Below are 14,598 nucleotides of genomic sequence, written 5' to 3'. Positions count from 1 at the left end.
TTTTAATTCATTCCGAACTTTTACTACTTTTAATACTATATTATTATCCTTAAATCCAGTGTCTTCCTTATTTTTAACTTTATTCAAATAGCTAATTCTTAATTTTTTTCTTTAATCATTGCATTGTTTTCAATATTGATTTATAATCAATCCTTTTTTTGATCTTCATTTTTAATCAAATAATACTTAATTAATGATGTTTGACATGCATTTTTAGTTTCATTAAAGACATTCTCCTCTCTATTTTTGCTTATACTACTTTAAATTGCAGGAAAAACATAAAAATATGTTTTTCATCAATTATATATCATATAGAAATAGATAAGCAATATCCAGTCGCCAGAATAAACGTCAGGCAAAGGACAAATACACGCAGTAAGAAGCAACTTTATCACACCGTAGTGATAAAGTTAAGGATAAGCTTTTGCACTAATCCTAAATCTGACCCTTATCCTAAGCCTAAATTTAGATGGTTATGGAATCCAAGCGTAATTCTTTGTAAAAGTCATATACTCATATTAGACTTGCTCTTTATATAAAAAATATTATCAATGACTACTTCCTTTTCAGAAAACAGTAAAGATCTCAAAAAAGAACATATTAAGTTTAAGGCAGGAAAAATGATTCGAGATGGCACTACTAACATAGTAAAACCTGACACCAGAAAAGGGTAAATGTTTCTATTTTGTTATAAAGGTCATTCTTATTCATGTAGAATGATATTTTTAAGAACTGAGAATGATGGCCTCCTTCATTTTTATTGGAAAGATAGGACAACTGATATAATTGAAGAAGTTTTCAAAAAAAAAAAAAAAACAATAATAATTAATTTAGGACCTTATTATTTTTCCAGGTGAAGCAGAGTTTTCATGTGTAAAAGATTCGCCAAATGGAAGAGTTTTTGCACTTCATTTTAAATCATCTTTCCAGATTTTTTTTTTTTGGATGCAAGATCTTAATAGTGATAAAGACGAATATTATGTTAACAAAATTAACGAAGCAATTAAAAATCCCGTAGTTGGTGGTATATAAAAAAAGAGTTTTTATTTATCTAATAAAGGATTGCATTAGAATCTAATAAATATGATAAAGATTCGAAAGTGAGCGAGACACAATTTTTTAATAATGAATGTAAGTTATTTAAATCATAATATTTTTTGAATTTTGTAGATGATAAATGTGTTAAAGCTGTATCTTTAGAGTCTGAAAAAGAAAATACGGAGACAAATTAACGAAATACGTCGCCTACTATTACATGTAAAAATCGTTTTTCATTATCTGAATATTTTTTATCTTTAAAATCATTTTTATTAAACGTTCATATTCCTGATGATTTTTCTAAAAAGTCATTTATTTTATCGGATATATTGACTTCATCTGAAGTTATTAATTTGCTACAAAATAAATTTATTCAAGAAACTTTATTTTCTAATTTTCCACCTGATATTTTCCAAAATCTTGAGCTTGACGAGAAAAATTTTGAAAATATTATTTCTTAGAAATGTTTTCAACAGATATAAATTTAAAATATATCTATTTTTTTTTAATTTTTTAGTCACTTCGATCTTTTTTAATTATGCGATCTCTATAAGAAAATAAGATGCAATTATTTCGAAATTTGCATCAGATGGTTCTAGGAAACTTGATGTGTTTCTCGTGCTATAATGTCTTTAATTCAAAACATAGATCAGGATGTGGATATTAGCGGATGAGTTAATAAAAATTTAATATAATTATATTATCTAAAATTAAGATAATTAATGTTTATAAGTTGAAAATGTTTTTATTATATATTAATTTTTATAATAATAGACTTTTTTATAATTATTTAAAATTAGTTATTGATGTATAAATTTTAAAAATAAACTTTTTTATGAAAATTTATTGGGATATCTTCAATGTCTTTAGTTTTATAAGATTTTTTAGTTATTTAACAATTTTATATTTTTTTAAAATATATTATATATGTTTAAATCTTAAAATGATATTTTTTTATATCAAGAAAATTACAAAGATTAGTGCTAAAAAAGTCTATTACTAAATAAAAATATTATAAACATGATTTGGTTAATAGTTTTAAAAAATTATTAATAAAGGTAGATATTACTTTTATTATAAATTAATATATTTTGAATCTAATATTTTTATATTTTAAAAAAAAAGAATTATAATAAATTATTTAAAATATCAAATTATTAGTTAAATAAATATTATATAAAAATCATGCAATATTTTTTCAAGTTTAAATCTATTAATTTTTTATTAGTATAATAAAACTTAAATCTATAAATATATAGGAAGATTTTTAATTAATTTAAAAAAATTAAAAACTTAATATAATTCTAATAAAATTATATATTTTTTATTATTTTTTATTATTTTTAATTTGTTATTTTTAATTTTTAAAATATTATTTAAGAAATATTTTTTAATAAACTTTAATCTTAATTTTAGTTAAAGATTATAATTTCTAATAACAGTTTTTTTCCTAATAATATAATTAAACAAAAATAATAAGTATATAATTTAATATATATGTTATTCATTTAATAATTAAAACATAAAACATTAAGCTAAATAAAATAACAAAAAAAAATAATTACTTCCTTATAAATGTTTTTATATATTATTAATTATAGAAAAAGAAAACTTAGTATTTAATTTGTAAAAAATACTTTTTATTATTTTTTTCTATTATAATTATTTTATATTTTAAGCGTAATTTTTAAAATACAATTTAAAAATAAAACTAATGAAAAATAAATAATATATCAAAAATAAACAATACAATGGATAATCATTTAGTAGAAGGAAGTGAAGAATCAAATTTTGATACTCCGGAAGTAAATGCTTTTTATGGTTTGCTGAAAGTAATGTTTTTAATTTTTTGACTGATCATATTTAGAAGATTCTTTATCAACAAATGATTCTGAAGCAATGACTTGGTAATTCATGAAACCATTGCCTTTTCATATTAATTTATAAGGATATCATGGTGGTGCTCTCATGTAGGCCATGATTATTTTGCGGAAGTTTCAGAAGAATTTATTGAAGATAATTTTAATTTGACGGGTCTTAATACTCTTATTCCGTTTTATAAAGAAGCTCTCGAAATGATACTAGATGTAGATTCGGGTATTTCAATAATATTATAATTATTATGATAATTTTTTTATAGAAAATACTGATGAACATATGCGAGCACCTGATCAAAATATAATAGAAAGCAGTGCTGAACTTTTATACGGACTTATTCATCAAAGATACATAGTATCTAGAGCTGGTTTACATGCAATGGCATGATATTTTTGATTTTAAAAATAAAATTAATTTAAAATTATTTAGGCAGAAAAGTTTGAAATGGGACATTTTGGTCATTGCCCAAGAGTATACTGTAATTCTACCTCAGTTGTACCTTGTGGACGATCTGATCTTCCTGGCTTAGAAACCGTTAAATTATTTTGTCCTAATTGTTTAGATATTTATGTTCCACCAAATTCTAGATTTCAAAATATTGATGGCGCATTTTTTGGGACAACCTTTCCTCATCTATTCTTTCAAACATATCCTGAATATAAACCATCCATTTCACGCAAGTCTTTTAATATTTATCAACCAAAGATATATGGCTTTAAAATTTCTGAAAGAAGTAAATCAGGGCCGCGAATGTCTTGGCTAAGAAAATTTCTAGGAAAAGTAGATTCTGAAAAAGAAAATCTATTAGATGAAAAAAATGACAATGAAGAAAAAGATAAAAATGATAACGAATATTTATGACATTTATAGGATTATCTTTTTAATGTATATAATAATAATAATAAACCTTTTAATAAGTAAGAAAATAGAAATAACTAGAACGTGTAATATAAAAAGAAACATATTTTATGATATATATCATTAAAGCACATGTAAATATTTTAAGCATTCAATACATGTTTTTTACATAAAATTTTAATGATATCTAAGTTTCAAAGAATTTTATATTATATATAAATAATGATTTATTAGATATCGTTTAGACATGTCTACAAACGCTTAAGATATAAATTAATTATTAAATATAGATATATCGATTTTTTTAATATTTTAGCTTATCCCTACAAACTTCTAAAAAAATATTAAAAAATCTAATGTTTTATGTAAAAAAATCAATGATATTTCATAAATTTATATATATTAATTAGATAATTTCTATAAAATTTATCTTAACTATACATCAAAGTGTTTTGTTTTTAAAATAGAATATAAATATGTAATAAAATAAGTATTTGTATAAATATTATAACATTTATTGAACTTTTTTTGAAAATGGAATAATCGAGCTCCTAAGTCTTAAAAAAATAATATTTAAATAAATTTCTTTATTAATTGATGTATCAGATTATTTAATTACTCAAATTACTAGGAATATACATATAAGATTAATTAGTTAACCTATTCATTAGTTTTTTCTATTAAAATGTTAAAACCCACCCAACCGGTTTTTGGCGTGATAACAACATATGCATCTCGTATAAGGACAGGAAATACATCTCTCATTATACCAGTTCAAGGCCAACCTGGTGCTAGAAGCACAGGAAGACTTTCTTCTCGCGGTAGTGTAATATCTTATGCAGAAAAAGACGATGATGATTGGGATCAAATTGCAGAAAATGGACATGAAACGTATACAGCAGATATAGATGATAGTGGAGATAATAGGGGTCTTGTTAATGGGCCGCCTCCTGATAGCGTTGTTAAGCGGAAACCTGCAGTTAAAACAAGACATATGTATAGGTTAGTAAAAAAAACATAAATTAATAATATATTTAACAACGAAATAGATCAGATGATCAAATGAAGTTTGCTGCAGAAAATGAAGAAGTATTGATCCCAATTAGGCTGGATCTTGAGTTGGACAATTATAGATTAAAAGATGTTTTTACATGGAATATGAATGGTATGTTTTTTCTTAAAAGAAAATTATTAATTTAAATAGAAGAACTAATAACTCCTGATCTTTTTGCACAAGTAATGTGTGCAGATTTAGATATACCTGCTTCAGTTTTTGCACCGCAAATTTCCTCTGCAATACGAACGCAAATTGAAGAATATGCGCCCGTTGCAGAAATATCTTTACCTGAAAACAACGATTTAAGAGTCATAGTAAACTTATCTTTACATTTATCTAGACATCTCTTGACGGACAAATTTGAATGGGATTTATCAGGTTCTCTTACACCTGAAGTCTTTGCTAATCAGGTATGTGCTGATTTAGGATTGGGAGGAGAATTTTATCCAGCTATTGCACATGCAATTCATGAACATCTCTTTAGACTAAAAAAGGAAGCATGTGAAGGCGGTTTACCATTTGAATTAGATAATGATGCTGCATATGGTGCAGAAGCAGGTATTCGAGTTGAACAAGAAACTCTTGGTGCTAGTTGGGCACCTCATATTGAAATTCTTAGTAGAGAAGAAATAGAGAAAAGAGACGGTGACCGTGAACGACAAGTTCGACGGACTAGAAGAGAGGCATCTAGATTTAATATAGGAACTATTTCTAGCTTCGCTGAACGAAAAAGTGGGCGTGACAAAAGGGGAAGAAGTATAAGTCCAACAGGCAGAGGAACATCTATAGAACATGGAATACCAGCTGGTGTCAGTGGTGCGCAAACATTATCTGATTAGTAAGTTTATCTTAAATAATGTTTTTATTGATTTATTTGCAAAGTGAGCGTACACGCTGGAGATGCTCCTATTGTCATTGTTCTGGTACCGGTACATGGGCCGTACGTCGAGGACCTTCTGGTAATAAGGTAAATACCATTTTTCAAACCCATATGATTATAACTTTTATTTTATCATTAGACATTATGCAACCCATGCGGTGTTGCTTATGCTAAAACAAACGAACTTCCTATGTGGAGGAAAGGTCTTTTTCGCTAAAAAAAATATATCTCTGAGTATTCAAATTGCATATTGACTTAAAAGAATAAAATTTCCCCCTAAGATCTTCTATCTAATTTTTATATACATTTATATATTATATTTATAAACATTTAAGAAATATTCAATTATTATTTTTATTTATTCATAGAAAAAATATAGCATTAAATTATATTGTATAAAAACTTACCGGTACTAGATTTACGTAAAACTTAAAGATTATCTAAATGATCTTTTTTTTTTTAATATTTTTAAGGTTATCCGTTTTTTTTTTTTTAATTTAGGAAAAGTCTAGAAATTAAAAGTTTTTTAGTAGTAACGTGTAAAGATTACTAATAAATTGTTAATATAAATAAAGTTTAGCTTATATATTATCTTACATCTATTATTTAAAATAAAAAAAATAACATATTTCTTATATAGAAAACCGACATGTGATTAGCCAAAACAAGTTAAATGAAGAACTCTAATAACATTTAAATCCAAGCAATTTTTATCAATTATACTTGTAAAAATAACTAAATTTAGAATATCATGGATTACTAAATAGATTATTAAACTTTTAAATAATTTCTAATAGCTTAAAAATATCTAAGTTTTGAAAAATATAGATTAATTCTAAATATTGAATAAAAGTGCTTTAAAAGCAATAAGATTTTTATTTTCCAAATTATACTATTACTTTAAATTATACTATTTTACAAATGACTGAAGCAGAAAAAGAAATAAAAGAAAAAGCATTAGATCAGATATCTCTTGAAGAGCCGACAGAAGAAGAATTATTGACACTTCAACGAGTTTCCGATAAAATCCCGCTTTCTGGATATCTTGTTGTAGCTATTGAGTTATGTGAGCGTTTTAGTTATTATGGTTTGATTAACCCTTTTCAAAATTACATACAGTATAAGCCAACGGATGTAATACCTGGTGCTCTCGGTCTTAAACAAAGTGGAGCAACTGCATTAAATAGCTTCTTTTCGCTTTGGTCTTATCTTACTCCAATATTTTGTGCTATTATTGCGGACCAATATTTAGGTAGATATTGGACAATATTTTGGTTTTCTTGGGTCTATCTTCTTGGACAGATAATTTTAATTCTCACATCAACGCCATCTGCCATTCGAAATGGCATGTCTTTATGGGGCTTCATAGTTTCTATAATTATTATTGGATTGGGAACAGGCGGTATTAAAGTAAATGTATCACCTTTAGTCGCAGAACAATATAACTCTCGAAAGCTATTTATAAAAACATTAAAGAATAACCAACGTGTAATAGTTGATTATAACGTGACCCTTCAACATATTTTCTTAATATTTTATTTAGCTATTAACATAGGATCTTTTGGTGGTGTCCTAACTATATTTTTGGAAAAATTTGTTGGATTTTGGCTAGCTTATCTTGTTCCTGCATGTGTATTTACAATTGGAATTCTTATTTTAGTAATGGGAAAACCTCTTTATATTTGTCAAAGTCCTCAAAGTTCCGCAATATTAAATGCTTTTAAAGCTATCTATATTGCAATAAGAAGCGGATTTAAATTGGATAATGCAAAACCAAGTAAAACTAATGGAAAATATAAATTATATTGGGATGATACATTTATTGATGAGCTTCGAGTAACATTAGTTGCCTGTCGTATATTTCTATTTTTTCCGATTTATTGGCTTTTTTACAAGCAAATGGTTACAAATTTGCTTTCTCAAGCAGGATCTATGGAACTGAGTAATCTTCCTTCTGAACTTGCTCAACAAATTAATCCTTTAACATTGGTTATTATGATTCCTATTTTCAATAATTTTATTTATCCTAAGCTTCGAAAATATGGGATTTTATTGCGTCCTATTACAAGAATTACTATTGGCTTTTTTTGTGGAACATTAGCAATGGGGTATTCTGCTATAGTTCAGCAAATGATTTATAATAGTCCCCCTTGCTATAAATATCCTGGTGACATAACTCGTTGCAGTGCTATTAAACAGATAGGAGAGCCAAATAAAATACATCTAGCCTATCAATTACCATCATTCGTTTTTATAGCGATTTCTGAAATATTTTCATCAATTACTGGTTTAGAGTAAGTTTAAAAATTATTATTATTTTGTCGATATTAATATATTCTTAGATATGCCTATACTAAAGCTTCATTTACTATGAAATCATTCGTTATGTCTTTATTTTTCTTAACAGTTGCAGGTAAATATTAAAATGTCTCATTTTATGATATATTTCTTATAATTAAATTAGCTGCTTCAGTAATTCAAATAATATTTTCCCCACTCTTTAGGGATCCTTTAATGGTTTGGGTGTATACTTTTCTTTCTGTTGCATCGTTTGTAGCAGGAGTCGTATTCTGGTTTTTATTTAAAGGATATAACAACTTAGAAGACGAAATGAATTCTTTCCAAAGAAATATTAGAAATCTTAAAAGCGAAGAATTTAAAGAGATAGAAAATAAACCTACCCAAGTAGCTTCATAATTTAATTAGGATAATATTTGATAGGAGTTTTAAAATATTTTTGAATTAGCTATATATATATCATGTATATGTAATATCTTATTATTTGTATATTGTGAATAATTGAAGTTTTTTTTTTTTATTTTTATTAAATGAAAATTATATTATAAACTTAATTTTTTGGAAATCTTTAACATTATATAATTTATAAATTTATGTCAGACGAACTTATACGAGTACTGGAAAATAATACTAATATTTGATTGAAATAAAACATTCTAAAAAGTCATAAATACTTCTATCTTAAAAAAGTATATAATCACTAGTTTTTTTTTAAAAACAATCTTGCTAATTTTCTAATATATATGATTACGAATAGCAATGCGTATAAATAATATGTAAATATGAAAAAATAATTATACAGATATATTCAAAATGCTAAAAATATTAATTTATCTGAAAAATATGATATCAAATATCCGATGATATTGTTAATAGAATATCAATTGTGGGATTAATTTTTCCATTCTCAGAATCGATAATTATTGCAATAACATCAAGATCTAGAGATGGAAACATTTGACTAAGAAAATTAAGTGTTTCAGAGTCTATTTCACCTTGTGTTTCCTGAACAGTAGTAATTTTAGACATTGGAAACGGAGTATTTATTTTCGATAACATTAACCTTTTTTCATCTAAATTAGTTGTAGATATAATATTCTGAGGAATTTGATTAGGCGATAATTGTTTAATAATAGGTTGATATGATTTTTCTGTATTTTGATCCATAAATATTTTTCCTAAAGATAAAAGAGGTTTTTGAATATTGCGAAATACATTAGATGATTTAGATGCAATATATTCTTTTGCAGGTCCTAACAAAGTAAAAGACATCGATTGAGTATTTTTAATTTTGTTATCCTTATTTTTTTGCTGAGAAATTCTAATAATAGCATGTTCCAGATTCCTTTTATACGTAAGAAACTTAAAAATTAATGTTATATGTATACTTCTCAAATTCTTCATTAGAAATTGTTAATGATGATTTGTCTAAATTTTCGATAAAAGCAACAGCAGCTATCTTAGTAATATAAGCAAACAATACAAATAAAAAGGAAAAAATTACTAAACTAGAAAAGTAATATTCAGATTCCCCAGAAAGTTTATCCGGATTCCTAAACCGAGATATATATCTTTATCAAATAAGTGTAAATAAAAACAAAAAAAAACGTACTGGATATTTGATATCAAATGTTCAGGATTAGTCTTAAGTATTATTAAAATTAAAGTAGGAATAAATTTATCCGCTGATTCCTCAATTTTTGCATATCTCAGTAAACCTAACAATATTATAAAAATAAAATAATAATTTCATAAAACATACCAAAAATGACCTTAGAACAATTTAAAATACAAAAAATCTTATCTCTTGGAGAACGATAAGAGTTAATTTTTAGAAGTTCTATATAATAAACAAAAATGCATTTTACTAAAAAGATTATACCTTGTCCTGCTAACTCTAAAAATTTCTGATTTAAATTCGTATAAGGAACTTCTATATGTTCCTCTTTAACCCAACTAAACATACTAATTTTTTCATGTATAATTCTATCTCTTTCTAAATCATCGCTATGTCCACTGACATCATCAAATAAATATGGTATAGCTGGAGAAAATATTTGCTCATATAATCTCGTTGTAATTAACTTTTCCATCCCTTCTTTTGCATTATCAAACTCAATTTCTGATGTATTTATCCAAGGCTCAACATGTCGCATCTTTAAATATATAAACTATAGCCCAAATCATTATTATAATCATAAAAAATTAATTATATAGTCATACCCCTAGAAAATCATGAATAATTTTAACCTTTTCCTTAATCGTCCATGGTTTTTGTAAAAACTCATAAATAAAACTTTAAAAAATTAAAAAATTAAAAATTAAAATTAATATAACCTTTTCATATATTTTGCTATAGAAATAGCTGATTTACATCTAAGTTGAGTAATAAACTTCCTAAAATCAAGACTTTGAAGTAATTTCGACTCTTGTTTAAATGTCGATACATTTTCAAAATAATTTTCTTTAACTTCTTTTTCTAATTCCCCTTCATAATATATATTATTTCTTCTATTATCCATATATATAATATCCATATTCTTCTCTTTTTCTGAATCTTCTGTTATATCCTTTGAGTAATCTAAATTAACTTTCTGCAATCCTTTTTTTTGTGATATAACACTCATATCTACTCCTTTTTTATCCAGAAAATCACTGTATGTTATTTCTATACATTTCTCATCCATTAATGACGAAAATGTACCATGAATATGTGTCTTTTCTGTCTGAATAGATGGTTTTCTTTCTAAACACCTTTGATATTTAGATAAACTAAATTCATCAATATATTCTTCGCAATGCTCTTTTTCCTCAATAATCTGCTCATTTATCTCTTTTTCCTTGTCTAATTTTCCCTTAAAATCTTCCATAGTTTTAATGCCATTCCTTAAGAATTAATATTTTTATTAAAAAAATTAAGATTTTTTTGCTTATCGTAGACAACAAAGATAAAATTTATTTAAAAATAAGGTTAAATGAGGCCAGAATTTCAGAAAAAAAAGGCCGCTATTCTTAAAAAATTTAAGACGGAGGGGCTGGATCCATCTCCAAAGGGCTGTCCTGATGAACCTATAATTTCTCTTTTAGATCTTATTAATCATCATCCTCATCTTGTTACAACAAGTTCATGTTCAGGTAGAATAGCGATTTATGTTGAAAGCGATGTTGCAAATAGTATAGGAGGAAAGGGATTAGGAGGGAGATGGTTAATGGTGCGACATGAACCATGGGAAGATGGATTAGAAGATTTAGATATTTTATCTAAAATATGTGGGGAATATCCAGTTAGAAGAGTGGATTTTAAAGAATCTAAGAGGGGACGATTAATTCATTTTAAATTTGAGCCTATGGTAGTGTAATTTTATTATGCTATTTACTTCATTTAATATGAAGATTTTGCATATTATGTCAGAGACGATATCGACAGCTCGTGCATTTTTAAGTAGTGCACTTTCATCAAAATTTAGAGAATCAGGACTTATTTTATCAAAAAAGAATAATATTATAGCAGTTCGATCATCTATAGGATTTAGCTGTCCTATAGGATATTTGAAAAAAGAAGAGAATGTGGAGTTTGTTGAATTGTTAGTAGACGAGAAATACCTTTATTTGTTGATAGATATGGCAAACAAAAGATTTAAAGAAAACGAAAGAAGAAGAGATATGTTGTATAAAAACATTTCAGGTTGGATTATGAAAGAATCTGAAATAGATATGGAAAATAAAGAAGAAATATTAAAAAAATAAAAATAGAATTGAAAACAAGTATTATAAAATAATAGTAATAGGAATCTTTTTAATATTTTTTCATATCTAGTATAAAAAAGAAATTGTTTTAAATTATCAACAAAATTTATAATATTCGAAATGTAGGACTATTAATAAAATCATTTCTTCATATTTAGAACATGTTTCTAATTTTGTATCAAAATATTTAATCAATGTATTTTTATTGTTTATTATAAAAATACTAATAAAGAAATACTGTTGTAGGATTCAATAAATATTATAAATATTTATTAAAAGATAACTGAAAAATAAATTTATAGTTATGAGTAGTCTTTATTTTTAATACTATATTAAATGATAAAAATTAAAAATAAAGTAATTTTCAGACATGCAAATTGTCAAATATGTATATATATATTTATTTATTTAATATTAGTAATAATTGTTAATCTTTTTCCAATTTATCTGTTCCACTAATTTTTTTATTACTTATTTGCATTTTTGCACTTCTACTTCCAAATTGAATAGCTCTTTTTTTTTCTTTACTAGAGTATATCAAGCCAAGCTTTTGAGATAGTTTTCTTAATAAAAGTTTTTCACCATTTTCTATATTAAAATTCATTTTCCCTTGTACAGGCAATTTAGATAAGAATCTTATAACATTTTCATCGAGATATGGATATCTTATTTCTTTGCCATGATGAGATACAATTCTATCATCTCTACCCAAATTACGATACGATAATCTTGAAATATTACAAGAAAGCTAATTTCTCAAGAATATAAATTAATTAATTTATGAATATTTACTTCATCAATTACATCAGGCCATCCTCCTTTAATATATCTTGTTAAATATCGGGAATATCCCCTAGAGTATTAAACATAATTTGTCAAATATTTTCAGTATTTACCCAAGTTGCTCATCTGCTCCTAAACTAAAAAATAAATTTAATTTTACAATAATAATTAATAAACTTTCCCACTAATCAAAACTTTTGAAACAGAATTATATTCTAATAAAGAACCATCTGTGCATTTCAATAGTCCACATCCTCGTGAAGCAAAATAAAAAGCCATTGCAATGCTCTTAAAGATTAGAAACGTTAACAATAGAATACCTACTAAATCCATAACAGTATCATTTGGATGCATCAATTTCATTATTATTGTTTTGTGATCGTTTGATTCAAAGTATGGAACATTAATCTACAAATAAATTAAATAAAAATATCAAAATTGAAAAATACTTGAACAAATCTCCATGGTCTTTTATTTCCAGTTACTTCGCATAGCTCTTTATATGCATTGATTCCTGTTATCCTATCAGGGCAATTATAAATATCATCTAAATCAATAGAATCTGTTTTTTGTGCAGAAACTTGTAAATTTTCAAAGGCTACATTTAACAAGTCCACTGGCTCATTTACTGGCAATATTTCATGTATGATTCTCGCTAAAACAGATGAATCAAGCCCACCAGAATAAAGTATAGCTAGACGAGGTTGATCTGTTGATGTAGACAATATAGATACAGTCCTAATATATAGTGCTTGCTTCAAAACATTATAAAATTCATCCACATACAAATCAAAATCTTCTGTTGAAACAGGCTCAAGAGATGTATTTATTCGAGGATAAGGATATGTCTAATACTAATTAGTAATATATAAAACATTTTTCTTGAAAGACTAGATATAAACCACTTGATTGATCATAATCATAAATATAAGGAATTTTCCTTTCAAAAAGCTTTACTAGTTAAATATATTTCTAATTGATAAATCTTATCTTAAACCTTATTTTCTGAAATCTGACTTAAATCAACAAAATATAGACCATCTGCAAAAACTTCTTCCCATGAAGGATCTCCATTAGATACACTAGATAGTAAAAAACAAAATGAATCATTAATCCCTGTAGATGTTTTTTTTAAAAGAGACCTTCTTCCTAAACAATCTCTTCCATACCATAACCTTTCTTTGCTTTTCTTTAAATATCAATATATAAACATTGCAAAAAAATACACTACTTCAATAAAAATAAATGCATATGGACCTTCTATTTCTCTTATAATATCAATCACATCACTAAATGGCCTCGATAATGCATTCATCACTTGAATTGTATCATTATCATTAAACTTTATTCCTAATCCATTCCAAACTTCTCCATTCCAACAAAGCAAATCACCTCTATCATTCTCAATAGGTTGCAATGTTGCTGGTCCTTTTCCTCTCAAATGTAGCACTGAGCTACTTATTTTTAATTTTACTTCTTTCATAATAACTTCTATTGTATTAGATCTATCTGGGCCACGAACATTAACCAATTCAATAATATCATCATAATCCTCTTTAGAATCCTCATGAATACTTGTAATCCTTAAGAAAATGCCACACATTTCATTATTTTATTTATAACTTTCTAAATAAATAGAATTCTCTGTTTAACGTCTTATATTTTAATAAATATGTTAATTTAAATATCTAAAAGAATGAAATAAACCAAGAAAAACTATTATTCTTTATTAATTAGATGTTTATTGACATATTTTTTTTAATATAATTATTTATTTAAATATTTAAACATTTAACATTTAAAACAAATGAATTTTAATAAAAGTTATTTGAAGGTTAAACGTTTTACATATATTTCTTAATAATCATCATAAATATGAAATAATATATTAGAAAACTAATATATAATTTAAAAATAATAAAAAAGAAATATCAATTGAAGAAATATTATTTATATTATTTCTTTTGTATATAATGTAAGAGAAATCTAGAAGAGACAACTTTTTGTAAATATTAAAATAAATTGTACTATTTCTTAGATTATTATTAAATTTTTAGTT

General features: G+C 25.2%; 7 protein-coding genes across 7 annotated transcripts; 5 read left to right on the top strand and 2 right to left on the bottom strand.

Moving 5' to 3' along the window:
- Positions 1-551: 551 nt before the first annotated feature.
- Positions 552-1,232, top strand: T552_01844 (hypothetical protein; the record flags this gene model as incomplete). The annotated part of the gene is made up of 5 exons (XM_018370409.1): positions 552-670; positions 716-794; positions 835-1,024; positions 1,072-1,131; positions 1,171-1,232. The coding sequence occupies 5 exons, from the start codon at positions 552-554 to the stop codon at positions 1,230-1,232; spliced, it is 510 nt and encodes a 169-aa protein (XP_018226126.1).
- A 1,511-nt stretch (positions 1,233-2,743) lies between these two features.
- T552_01843 (hypothetical protein) lies at positions 2,744-3,777 on the top strand (the record flags this gene model as incomplete). Its single annotated transcript, XM_018370408.1, has 5 exons — positions 2,744-2,859; positions 2,906-2,945; positions 2,987-3,135; positions 3,179-3,297; positions 3,346-3,777. The coding sequence occupies exons 1-5, from the start codon at positions 2,790-2,792 to the stop codon at positions 3,775-3,777; spliced, it is 810 nt and encodes a 269-aa protein (XP_018226125.1). The 5' UTR covers positions 2,744-2,789.
- Positions 3,778-4,413: 636 nt separating this feature from the next.
- Positions 4,414-5,973, top strand: T552_01842 (hypothetical protein). Its single transcript, XM_018370407.1, has 5 exons — positions 4,414-4,776; positions 4,824-4,939; positions 4,979-5,669; positions 5,714-5,798; positions 5,851-5,973. The coding sequence occupies exons 1-5, from the start codon at positions 4,460-4,462 to the stop codon at positions 5,926-5,928; spliced, it is 1,287 nt and encodes a 428-aa protein (XP_018226124.1). The 5' UTR covers positions 4,414-4,459; the 3' UTR covers positions 5,929-5,973.
- Positions 5,974-6,586: 613 nt separating this feature from the next.
- T552_01841 (hypothetical protein) lies at positions 6,587-8,454 on the top strand. Its single transcript, XM_018370406.1, has 3 exons — positions 6,587-8,005; positions 8,054-8,124; positions 8,176-8,454. Exons 1-3 carry the CDS (start codon positions 6,633-6,635, stop codon positions 8,406-8,408), a joined length of 1,677 nt encoding a protein of 558 aa, XP_018226123.1. The 5' UTR covers positions 6,587-6,632; the 3' UTR covers positions 8,409-8,454.
- Positions 8,455-8,813: 359 nt separating this feature from the next.
- Positions 8,814-10,925, bottom strand: T552_01840 (hypothetical protein). The gene is made up of 8 exons (XM_018370405.1): positions 10,347-10,925; positions 10,233-10,305; positions 9,892-10,180; positions 9,772-9,849; positions 9,622-9,727; positions 9,514-9,580; positions 9,398-9,468; positions 8,814-9,354 (listed from the first exon to the last, which is right to left on the bottom strand). Exons 1-8 carry the CDS (start codon positions 10,877-10,879, stop codon positions 8,859-8,861), a joined length of 1,713 nt encoding a protein of 570 aa, XP_018226122.1. The 5' UTR covers positions 10,880-10,925; the 3' UTR covers positions 8,814-8,858.
- A 59-nt stretch (positions 10,926-10,984) lies between these two features.
- Positions 10,985-11,756, top strand: T552_01839 (hypothetical protein; the record flags this gene model as incomplete). Its single annotated transcript, XM_018370404.1, has 2 exons — positions 10,985-11,359; positions 11,403-11,756. The coding sequence occupies 2 exons, from the start codon at positions 10,985-10,987 to the stop codon at positions 11,754-11,756; spliced, it is 729 nt and encodes a 242-aa protein (XP_018226121.1).
- Positions 11,757-12,183: 427 nt separating this feature from the next.
- Positions 12,184-14,142, bottom strand: T552_01838 (hypothetical protein; the record flags this gene model as incomplete). Its single annotated transcript, XM_018370403.1, has 8 exons — positions 12,184-12,504; positions 12,549-12,609; positions 12,653-12,671; positions 12,725-12,827; positions 12,864-12,947; positions 12,989-13,387; positions 13,537-13,728; positions 13,771-14,142. The coding sequence occupies 8 exons, from the start codon at positions 14,140-14,142 to the stop codon at positions 12,184-12,186; spliced, it is 1,551 nt and encodes a 516-aa protein (XP_018226120.1).
- Positions 14,143-14,598: the final 456 nt, after the last annotated feature.

Source organism: Pneumocystis carinii (assembly GCF_001477545.1).
Source record: "Pneumocystis carinii B80 chromosome Unknown supercont1.7, whole genome shotgun sequence".
NCBI classification, from domain to species: Eukaryota; Fungi; Ascomycota; class Pneumocystomycetes; order Pneumocystales; family Pneumocystaceae; genus Pneumocystis; species Pneumocystis carinii.
Note: the sequence above shows the minus strand (reverse complement) of the source record. Positions and strands in the feature narration are given on the sequence as shown.

What these genes read in the sequence shown, in the direction of transcription:
- T552_01842 (XM_018370407.1), top strand. Translation starts at nt 4,460, where the DNA reads ATGTTAAAACCCACCCAACCGGTTTTTGGCGTGATAACAACATATGCA. An exon ending in TTTTACATGGAATATGAATG is followed by an intron (nt 4,940 to 4,978) that starts GTATGTTTTTTC and finishes TAATTTAAATAG; the next exon opens with AAGAACTAATAACTCCTGAT. An exon ending in GAGGACCTTCTGGTAATAAG is followed by an intron (nt 5,799 to 5,850) that starts GTAAATACCATT and finishes TTTTATCATTAG; the next exon opens with ACATTATGCAACCCATGCGG.
- T552_01841 (XM_018370406.1), top strand. Translation starts at nt 6,633, where the DNA reads ATGACTGAAGCAGAAAAAGAAATAAAAGAAAAAGCATTAGATCAGATA. An exon ending in TCATCAATTACTGGTTTAGA is followed by an intron (nt 8,006 to 8,053) that starts GTAAGTTTAAAA and finishes ATATATTCTTAG; the next exon opens with ATATGCCTATACTAAAGCTT. An exon ending in ATTTTTCTTAACAGTTGCAG is followed by an intron (nt 8,125 to 8,175) that starts GTAAATATTAAA and finishes TAATTAAATTAG; the next exon opens with CTGCTTCAGTAATTCAAATA.
- T552_01840 (XM_018370405.1), bottom strand. Translation starts at nt 10,879, where the DNA reads ATGGAAGATTTTAAGGGAAAATTAGACAAGGAAAAAGAGATAAATGAG. An exon ending in TTGTTCTAAGGTCATTTTTG is followed by an intron (nt 9,728 to 9,771) that starts GTATGTTTTATG and finishes TAATATTGTTAG; the next exon opens with GTTTACTGAGATATGCAAAA. An exon ending in AATATTACTTTTCTAGTTTA is followed by an intron (nt 9,469 to 9,513) that starts GTAATTTTTTCC and finishes TATATTACTAAG; the next exon opens with ATAGCTGCTGTTGCTTTTAT.